The sequence below is a fragment of the Poecilia latipinna genome, unplaced genomic scaffold (assembly GCF_001443285.1).
Source record: "Poecilia latipinna isolate Pla-1442-1.1 unplaced genomic scaffold, P_latipinna-1.0 Scaffold300, whole genome shotgun sequence".
Taxonomy (NCBI): domain Eukaryota; kingdom Metazoa; phylum Chordata; class Actinopteri; order Cyprinodontiformes; family Poeciliidae; genus Poecilia; species Poecilia latipinna.
Window position 1 is genome coordinate 33,756 of NW_015112916.1, and position 11,424 is coordinate 45,179.

The window sequence follows — 11,424 nt, forward strand, 5'->3', positions numbered from 1 at the left end:
AAACTCTCTTTTTTTTTCTTCCTCAAATTTTTTATATATATATATATATATATATATATATATATATAATTTTTTTTTTTTTTTTTTTACACTCGAGTGTGTCTAAAATCTAAAACATTTTTATTTTAATTTAAAAAGTGTAAAATACAAGTTTGTTTTTGTTAACACCCTTAAACGCAGGGACAAAATCTGTTTAAAAACATTCATTTTGTATTCTGTCTCTTTAACATCCCACCTCACTAATCACTCAACCTGTTCTACTTGGTCAAACATGGTAGCGTATACAATAGTGCGTCGACAGTTGTTTGTCACGTCCCACTGTCAGATGTGGGCAGTCGGACATGTTTCTATAATCACGAAAAGAGGACTCACCAATAACGACTTCGACACTTGCTCCTCCACCTGGCTTGGTGTTGATCCTGCTGCAGTAGCAGACGCCAACAGATTGAGCACAGCTTCCTCCAGGCTGGGTAAGCTCTGATACCACAGGGAAACAACTGCCTGCTCGTCCAGTAGCAGGTCGCATCTGGAAATATTTGAAGGGCTGTATTTTAAAATAAAATTTTATATTTTTGACACTATATTATATTATACTATACTATATTATACTAGATACTATTAGCACATATGCTAATGGTAACTTGATCCTTTTCTTGGCATTTTCAGGAGAATTGAAGCAGGCAGTAGAAGAACCACTAAAATATCTTGCAGCTGAAAGTGAGGAGTAGGAAAAACCTTACTCAGACGTGATGTCAGCGACGGGTAGATGGCTACCAGAAGTGTTTCCCTGCAGCTATTTCAGTCAAAAGGGGGTAAAGCCACCTCTTAGGTAGGAGGGTGTTCTAACGTTTTTTTCCTCAGTTGTAATCATTTAAGTAGAATTAAATCCCTTTCATCTCCAAATTGGAAATGAATATATTAAGATTTATGAATAAATACTTGAAAACTGTATTCAGTTTTATTCCACAACTGTAAGATTTTACAGCATTTCTGAAAACCTCCCAACTTTTCTAGTAATGAAGACTTTACATCCTTTTTACAACTGTGATATGAAATAGTCCTTAATGAGTACAACACTGCACTCTACTGAGACACTTAGCATATTTTTCTCAAATATGGCAGCACAAGCTAAAAATGCAGTAGAAACATTTGCTGTACCTGGAGTAGGCAGAGTGTAGAGCACCAAGGAAGTTTTCACTCAGACCTTCTCTGATGCAAGTCATCTGCTGCTGCAGCAAAGCACCAATAAGAGGAGACGCTTCAGGACATGTGATGAGAGGCACACAAGCCTCTGATGCAGCCCAAACACTGCCACATGAACACCTATGTGGAGTTTGAGAAATGTTAAAGACATTTATATTACTGTGCAGACAGAACAATAGGAGGTGAAGATTAGACTTAATGTTTGCTTATGTTTCCTGCATAGCTTTGTTTTTCATTTAAAGTCAACTTTTTCATAGTTCCCCTAAAAAGCACAGACACAGTTGTAATGTTCTTAACAGAACTTTTTATTGCAACTATTTATAGTGTTTATTTCTTTGTTTTTTGTTTTTTTGTAAATAAAGTACTGTGCATTAATGAGGCAGACATTAGATCCTAACCTTAAGATTCAGACCACAAGAACAGAACAAGCTAAAAATTAAAAAAAACTAATTGTATCTTTTTGAACTCAAATGATGTTAAATTAATTTACTAACATTATAAAACTCACAAATTTGTGAAACATTTTAATTGTGGGAATGTGATGCACTACTGCTGTGTGTAACTGAACAGATACATGAAAGTCTTTTTGTATTTATTTTATTTATGCATTTTTTGTTTGTTTTATTGATAAATTTTTTTGCAACAGAACAGAAACCAATCTACCATGAGTACAGCTTGTTTGAATGTGAATTATATTTACCCCTTATTTGTGCTGCTCACAGAACACCGACTATTCCCAATGCTTTCCTGTATTCTTGTCACCATCTGAAATGTAAGAAATCAAAATGAAATGCAAGTATGCTTGTAAAGAGAAGCTGTAAGAACAAAATACCTTTTTCAGCACGTTAAGATGGTACTCTTTGGTTGGCACTGCTAAATGCTTCATCAGTACCACGGCTGCACCATCTTCTTCGTCTGTAGCCAGATGACACAGGACTTTCTGTGGTGGAGCAGAAGAAACAATATGCAGCAGAGGTTTGGCACCTCATGAATGCAACAATTTACCAAAACCAAAAGTTTCAATACAGCAAATCTAATTGGTTGCTGGAAAACCAGATGACTATGTCAGCATCACATCATTTGAAACACATGAGTGGAGAAAAGGTATTCCAATAATTAAGTATGAATGTAAGGGGCAGCATACAAGTAGAAGTAGAAACGAGCATTCTTTGTAACAGACCCTTGCCATTTTACAACCGGGCCTCATGATACACAAGAATAATGAACCCAACCCATAATCAGCTGCGAACAATGTTGGGTGAAATGAAGCAAAGGAATCCACTCAAAGTATATGGTAAGAACATAAACTGGACAATGCCAACTTTATTAATATAGTAATTTTTTTGAAAGCTGCACAGCAATAATGTTGAAGCAAATCTGTGGGAAATATAATAACTTCATAGAAATCAAAACAGAATAAAACTAAAAGTTGTAATGTAGCAGAAGAAAATAATTTAAAAAATACAGGAAAGAAATATAAAAATAAAATTATGTTAATTTCCAACCGGGTCACAGGACTAATTTTAAAAGCATCTTAGAAGTTTCTATTGGAAGGCAAAGAGATTTACCAAAATAGAAGAACCACCTGAAAAGCCACAATCACCTCTACATTTTAGATTAGATCTGGTAACATCTAAACGCACCTTAGAGTGGCTCCCAAAGATGGGGTCTATACCCCAGCCAAAAGTGAAGGGTCTTGAGATAAACCTCAAGACATCAAATTTAAATTAGAGGTAATTGCTAATTGCTTATGCTATTGCAAAATAAGAATCACAAAAGTCATTGAAGGATATTGGCAGTATAATTGTTAAGGTCAGCTGTTTACTCATTATACCTCTGACTGGATTCAAAGCAGTGTCTGAATGCTTTATATACAACTTTGTGGTTGTGTTGTGCTTGTATGCATGTGTGTGTGTGTGTGTGTGTGTGTGCGCGTGTGTTCTTGTGTGTAACCCAAGGATACCAAATCAAAAGCTTGTTCAAGCCTTTGAAACAACCCTTTTAATTTACCCACAAGAAATCGACTTATTAATACAAGCTGAATACCTAAAACTTGACATCTTGTCTACACAGCAAAACCAAGGCATATGGCTCACCAAGTAGTGAAAAAATACAAACCGCTTTGAAACACCAGGATAAAAGACAAAAGGAAATAAGAAGAGAAAGACACTGTGGGATGTTGAGTATGTATAAAAAGAAGAGAGCAGTGAAACCTAAATCTGAGGAAAAGTAGTACTGCAGAGCTGTTGGTGCAGCCCTGTGGTTTTTCCGGCCTGGCTGTGCAGCACGCTAGGATGCTTACCCTCCACATAGTCTCACAAAACCACCCCAATCACTACCATCTGAGAGCCCTCAAACCCAGCACATATAGTACATACAAAGCCAATCACACTCAACCCACAGTTAGTAAGGAGGCACAGTGGGGACGGGGAATGAGAAGTAAGGAAGGTTTGGTTAGAATAAGTATCAGAGACTGAAAGTCACTGTGATGTCTGTATTCTGAACAGGGGGAAAAAGTGTGTGGTCACCAGAGGAATGGGATAAAGAACAGAAAGATAGATGGGTGGCAAATACTTTAGGTCAAAAGCCATCTTTCTCACACAGAAAAAAGCAACTTGAATTGGCTTTGGGGACAAGTTACTGCCATAGCAATGATCCCCCCATAAATCTAAAATTAAAACAGAAGATGTAAGAAAAAAGGCATGAGGCAAAGACTTGCTTTGGATGGGTGTCTGTTAACAATTACTACACCATGATTGAAAAACCAATGACAGACTTAAGTATAGCCTCAGATGGTCAAAACAGCAGAGACAAAAAAGGGGAGATGAAATCCACTGGAAGAGCACAAATAAAGAATTTGGATCTCTAAAAGCACTGATTTAGAACCAACCCAACCTCAAACTTGGAGTAATAAATCTGTATGCCCATCCAGTATTTGTACAACACCCACTAACAGTCGAGGGGCTATAAAGGGTTAGCCCACATAGTTGATGGTATCCAAAAAAAATGTTAAGTGTTAGTTACTTTTATAAAAAAAAAAAATCCAGCTCTCTTGTATATTTCTCTTTATGCACAGTTAACACACTTTTCCTTTCAAAAGTGTTCATACCAAAGCAACATGTTCACATTTTGACCAACACACCCACAAAATTCAATGGATTTTATGTGACATGGCAAAGCAATGTGAATGTTATTAAAGCTAAAAGCAATGACTTTACTTTTTTAGACTTGTAATATCATTATAATTTAAATTTAGGAACCACTCAATTTAATGTGGAGTTTGGTTTCAGAGTGTCAATGCTGTCCAGAAATGCTTAAAAATTATGATTCAAAACCTATGCGAGTTATCTCACTTTCCACAAGCCAAATTGCTTATGCTTACATACTTTATTAAAATTATAATACTGTAATGTCATGTTTTGGCTTTTGTACTACATATTGAGCAGAAGTGTTACTGTGCTACTGTTTTATTTTCAGATATTTTACTGGTCAAATAATGAATACCCAAATAAAAATACCCAGCATCAGTCCTTACAGTTTATTATAAGCTCAGCAAAAAGCATTGAGGATGGATTTTAGTTAACTATTACAAAAATTTCTGTAAACACACAGAACCTGTTTAAATGTGCATTACTAAGGAGCTGGAAGTGGATAATTTAACAAAAATGTTGTAAGTACATCACTCAGCCACAAATACAAATCACAAAACAAAGTAATATAAAGCATATTTCCAAAATACAAATAAACTGCAAATAGTTTACATTTAGAGACTCCAAAAAAATTAAGACCTTACAGACAACCAACCACGGAGTCATGAGGTTTTTTTTTTGCACATTCCTTTAGCATTTTTGAAAAGTTTTAGTTAGATAACTGTCCATTCATTAAAATCTATAATTTAATGCAGGTGGGATTTATTTTTTTTTACTTTTGTCGTTTACAAAGGAGAGAAAGAAAATCACAAACTAAGCAAAAAGGAAGAGAATGAATGAAGGCAATCATCCAGGTGCTTGGAACCATGAAGTGAATTTTATTCATACAATGACATTTAAAATGAACCTAATATGAAGAGGGAATGTTTTTATTTTTAATAATAAAATGAAAACTTAGTATGAGCAAATATATAAAGTGGCTACAGTTGCTGCAGGGAATATTTGTGGTTCCTTGAGCAGCTAAAGACCAGATTAAGCTACCATTCAGCTGATTGTTTGGCTATCTAAAATTACACCCTCACTACTTACACTCTTACTTGCATTACTGTCATCTTCTCAAAGATCATTTTACTGCAGCACTGTGAGGTCCTTTTACATGTGCAGGATGTTGAGAAACAGACCAACAGAGTTAATGACTATCAGCCTGGAGCTTTGTGGCTATACCCCAGAGTTCATCAAACCCTATGTGAAAGCTCAGATGTGGAGAAGAGAGACAGACAGGGAGCTGAAGCAAAGAGAGAGAAATACTGTACACACTATATGCATCAATTGGGGGAAACATGCCGCTGCAAACATGCAACAGCAAAGAAACAAAAACATTTCATTAAATTCTCAAAATCACCTAAATGTACATGAACAAAGCATTTGGATGCCACATAGCAGCTGACAGTCAGTTTCTCAAGAAGGAAATAAGAAAACAATGTTAAGGAGAACAATCAGTCAAGGATAACAAAAAACAGGCTTTGCCTCACATTCCAAGACAGGCAGCGCTATGCAGACACAGAGACAAAGAAGGAGCATCTCTGACCTAAAACAGATCATCTGCTCTGCTCTTCCCGACAGACAAGCTAAGTTGTTGCGAAAGGATTTTGCTGTGCTTCTCGTCATTCGCATCACTGGTGGTAAATGGAAGATTCTTCAAAAAATAAAAGGAGGGAATGTAGAAAAGCTGACAATGACTGTTGTACAAGACGCTTTTGGATCATTGAAAATCTTGCTCTATAACTATAAAGTAGAAAAAAAAATAATTTTCAAGATCACAGCAATATAACAAAATGTGCCATACATTCGTATTCAACCTCTTTTACTCCAATACCCTTTTATAAAATTCGATGCAACCACACTTATCTTGTTTTTGGTCAGAATTACTAAAATTGTTTCCATTTGCTGAACAATAACAGGAAGAATATGTCAGATTTATTTATTAATACCTTCAAAAATATAAGTTTACCTAGAGAATGAGTAGAATCTCTTTGAAATACGAGGGAAACCCAGATTACGGTATCATGGTTTTGCAAACTTTTACTGACACACTTGAGTTAATTGGAGGTAGATGGATGTATTTCAAGGAAACACTGGGAACAATGGGGGAAGTCTTTAGACAATTTGAAGATGCTTGAAAGTTGAAAGTTAATCTGTCCAAGCAATTACACACAAGTACAGATGTGGTGGGAATGTCTAACCATCCTACCACTCAGGATGGAGGTTAGTTCTGTGTCCCAGAGATGGATGTGTTTTGGTCTGAAATATGCAAATCGACCCCAGAACGAAAGCCATAAATAAATAAATAATTTGCAGTTTTCTAATGCAGATAAGGACAAAGACCTTCATTTTTGGAGACATGTCCTGTTGTCTGATGAAACTAAAGTAGAACTATTAGGCCACAATGACCACTTTTACATTTGGAGGAAAAATGGGGAACCTTGTAAGCCTGTAATCTATTTACAGCCTCAATACATCAATACAATTTCAATTATTGTAACTATTATTTTACCTTCTACACTACTGAACATGTGGCCAGTATATCCTGCACAAAACATACAATATTGCCACACATAGAAACATCTTGACACAGATGCAGACACCGCTGTGGTCACTTGCACTCAGCTTCCCCTCCGACAGGTCAAAGAACATCTGGCAAAATTCAAAGTTTACTTTCTAGGCTCTGTTTTAATTAGCAAGATGTTTTTTTTAGATGAGAAATTAATCAAAAGAATACAAACACACAGTTAATCTGGCAGAAATGTGAAGGTTTCACATTGTTTATCATAAGCCATCTGTGTGAACCCTCTCAAAGTTGAAAATGGCAGAAGCTTTTCTTCCCCCTCTTCCCTTTCCCTCCTCTTTGCGCTCGCCTACAGAACACACAGGGCGCTTTGCTGGCTAGCCCTAATATAAAGGCGGATTCTTAAATGATAATCAGAGGCTGTGAAACAGTCACTTTTAATTTGACTTTAAAATGTGAAACATAGTTGGAGACTATGCAGACTAAGACGAATAGAGACACAATCTACTCACTTCATTATGACTATTCAATTGGATTGGAAAGACAGAGATGGAAAGCACATCCCTATTAAAATAAATGAAATAGAAAATCTCTTCAGCAGTCCAGAGACTGTCAAAGAAGAATTATTTAAAGAGCTTTTGTTTTAAAAAAAAAAAGTGTTTTATTGCCAAGTAATCTTTATGTCAAGTCATCCAGAACACAAACAATAAAATGACCCAGCCCAGTGTGATGAAAACTGGCATATGAAAAAGATCTGGAAGAATACACTGTTACGCACAATTTACCACAAGTAATTCAATATCAATAAAGGCTGGAAACACAGGAGATTTTGTCACAATTTTTTCCAACTTTGCTGTGCAGTGGCCATCAGTTGTGTAATTCTGTTAAACCTTTGCTTACATCCTCTTTACACAAGATTAAAATTCTAGTACAGTTTCCAGGATCTCTAAGAGGGTATAGATGTTCAGTCTCCTGCTCTCTTGCACCTTGTTGTGTCCTCCCCATCAAAGCAAAATCCTTAAAAATATGGGTGGTTTCCACACCTCCACCATCAATTTCAGCCTGCCTGATTGTCTGAGTAAACACCATTTCTCCCTGATATGAGCAATATCCCATGGTAAAATGCAGCGCAAGTGGTAGATATACAGTGCCAAACACTAGCAATAAATTAAACTACTGCCAGCCCAGTGTGGGTTTTAAGATTGACACAAAAATAGTGTGGTCATTCCTCCTTCTAAATCTCCATTGACCAAGCCACACAGGTTTGTGTAAGGAACAACACCTGGATAACTTACTAAACTGCTGCTTGAGACTCCTCCACACTCCACACAGAACCCAAAGAAGCTGCCACTATGGTAAATAGTAGCGAGTGCATTGCTAAAGCAGCTGTTAAAGAATGCAATTTTGGGATTTCAGTTTGGATGTATTGTCTTATTTTATTGCACCATAAAACCAGAAACATTTAATAATGAGAAACGTTATCCTTTTATTTAGAAAAATACTGCAACCCATCATTTGATTTCGAGTATTACTCCTCTTTTTAACTCTTAGTTAGAAAGCAGATGACCAAAGCCACTAAGAAGGCAGAGCCTGGTGAATGTGTATGCCACAGACAACAGGAGGATAAAAATGGAGGCGGCAATTAAAACGCACAGAACTAGGTAACTATAAATTAGCACTACTTAAAGTAATACTCATGAGATCAACTTGCTGTGAATGTGGAAAACCGCCTGCTACATCCCAACTTTATCTGCCTCAAGTTTGGACTCGTCATGGGTGAGGAGATCCAGAAGCAATCAGTAACTATTTTCCTGTGGTTTCTATAATAGCTCTGCTCATTCAGAGATAATTACAGATGCCTACTTTAAAAACACCCAGGCTAATAGTATTAGTATTCACTTGGGTCTCAGTGTCTCTTTCTTGTTTTTTTTTTTTTTTTAATGATTACATTTCTTTTTCTTTTGCTTTGTCATGCTGAATCTAGCTGAAATGCATCAAATGTAACTGTTTTCCCTAAAATAATTAAGTTGATCTATATTGTGATTGATGGATGAATCGCTTCATGTCATATAATTTTTCTTTCTGTATTTCCATCCATCCATCCATTTTCTGCACACCCTTGTCCGTGTGTGTCAGGAGGGTATCAGGAGGGGTATCTCCAGCAAACGTTTTGGGCAAGAGGCAGGGTACACCCTGGACAGGTCGCCAGTCTGTCGCAGCCCATCTGTATTTATATAATGAATTTCATCACTGGCGATGTATCTTCACATGTGTCGTGTCTAGATACATCTAGTTTTGCAGGCTAGAGCTGCAAAACTAATATTGGTCAATAAAACCATTAAATAATGGCTAATTTGTCAAGCAGTTTATTTTAACAGATCAGTTTCTACCTGTATCCACTGGTTGGCTTTTCCTTCCACTGCATTGCTTGGATGCTCAGAATACAGAGCCAACAAACACTGAAGGAGAAGTCCCCTGCTTGCACCTGCAAGACACACACAAGATTTACCAATTTTCTCAGGTTAATTTTCATGTCTGTTGTTTCTGTTTGTCAGTGGGTTTTAAAAAGACAGATAAAGTAATGCCCAAAGCATAGATTCACCTTCTGCAGTGACATGAGAGTTCCAGCACAGCCGGCCTAAAAGCTGACCTAATAAGGGAAGCCTATTCAAGGTTTCTGTTGTGGAGCTCTAAGAGAAACAGAATAAAAAGGAAAGAAAAAAAAAGACATAAATTAACATTTAAGCAGTTTTAAAAAGAAACGATATCAACGTAAAAAAACAAAAAACAAATTCAGGCCTTTATATTTAAACAGCAGTGTGTCATGGAGAAAGACTAACGACTAATTTGAGAGGATGAGATCACTACTAATGGGAATCATAATGGTAGGTCAAGCAGAGTTTAAATAGAACCTAAATACCCCAGCTATTGTCTGCAACAACACAGTTTCTGTGTGTTGCTCAGCCCTCACATTTGGCCTCCCGATTGCTGAATAGTCTATGGTAAATGCTGTACGGTAAACGTGTGTGTGTGTGTGTGTGTGTGTGTGTGTGTGTGTGTGTGTGTGTGTTGCTGATGCAACAGAGAAGGAATGCTCATTTACAATACAAACTGTTGAATGCTCTGTGACTGAAGGAATGCCCATAAGAATAAGCCATCACAAAAGAAAGCAATTACGACTGACTACCAGGGCACAATTGGCATCAAAGCCTCACTAGCACTGTCTCTAATTATGACCATGTATCTTGTTGTGATTACAACCAGACATTTTTTGACAGAAGTGACTGATTACATACTGGCCAAGGAGCCTAAGGAGACATTTTATAGATTAGAATGAAATAGATGGTGAAGAAAGACACCAAAGACGCAAAATACGTATAAATCATGCATATGTATTTTAGGGTTTATCTAATATGTGAAGCTCTAAACTGAGACAAGTTTGACAAGAAAAACAATGAAAATGTAAACTTTTGTCATTTTAAGGTACACGTGGAAGTTAATGGTTCTAATGCATGCACAAATTACATCCATGTTTGTTTCTACTAAAAGAGCAAAGGAAAGCAATCCAATGAGAAGTTGGTTTACCAGTTTCAGAATTTGCAGAAGGATGTGTCTGATAAGCAGCTGGAGAAAAGCCCTGGATTTACCTCGAGGCTCCTCTGAGAGCTGCACCTACACAATAACTGTGTTCAAGTTTAATTGACGGAAAGAGAGCTTCTTCCCAGCATGCGGGGGAGGGTAGTACACAGACTGAAAGAATGAGAACCAGCCAATCACTCCAATAAAACTTTAGAAACATTACCCCCACAGCAATGGACCCAAACAAATCAAGCATTAGCATGTTTGTGTGTGTGTGTAATTCATAGTAACTAGTCATGCTAATCCTGTTCTACACACCAACAGCTTCCCTTTTTACAACTACATAAAAAAGATTAATTCTTCTTCAAAAAGGGTTAAGGAAATATTAAATCAATTACAAATTGTTTATTTGAATATAGACGTGCATTTATTTAGGCGCAATTGGACATAACTGTGATTAACCCCTTAACTGTCACCCTCAAAACACAATGAGTATCCTCATAACAGTTAAGGGGTTTTTACACAACTCTGTGTGTCTCTGGTAAGTAGATTCTTTAAGTAGCAGCAATAATTAGTTAATATTACAAGAAATGCATTATGGAAGTTCTATCTCTTTCTCTGACTGTGCAGGTAAAATGTGCACTGGCATCAGCTTGAAACAGTATCAATCCATTCTCACAACTCAAAACTGTTGTAAAGCGAAGTGGACCACAAACTAAACCTGTCACGATAACAGATTTTTCTGGACGATACATTTTTCCACGATAATATTGTTGAGACCATCACTGTGAAAATGGAGACCGCTGCATCTAACAAAGAAATGGCAAAAAAAAAAAAAAAAAAAAAAAAAAAAAAAGATTATCTCGGAAAAATTAATTTTAAAATTTGGGTTTTGAAAGGGTGGGGGTTTTGCAATAATCCTCCCCT

The 11,424-nt window shown here is 36.6% G+C and overlaps 1 protein-coding gene across 2 annotated transcripts in view; it reads right to left on the reverse strand.

The window, feature by feature from the left end:
* fancc (FA complementation group C) overlaps window positions 1-11,424 on the reverse strand; it is a 46,747-nt gene that overhangs the window by 26,883 nt on the left and 8,440 nt on the right. The window contains exons 3-8 of one of the 2 annotated variants that reach the window (XM_015034476.1): window positions 9,521-9,608; window positions 9,309-9,403; window positions 2,036-2,143; window positions 1,904-1,968; window positions 1,159-1,323; window positions 373-526 (exon numbers count right to left, since the gene is read on the reverse strand). In XM_015034476.1, the coding sequence (XP_014889962.1) occupies window positions 373-526; window positions 1,159-1,323; window positions 1,904-1,968; window positions 2,036-2,143; window positions 9,309-9,403; window positions 9,521-9,608 (675 nt within the window). The remainder of the gene's footprint in view (window positions 1-372; window positions 527-1,158; window positions 1,324-1,903; window positions 1,969-2,035; window positions 2,144-9,308; window positions 9,404-9,520; window positions 9,609-11,424) is intronic. The other variant, XM_015034477.1, reaches the window with a different exon arrangement.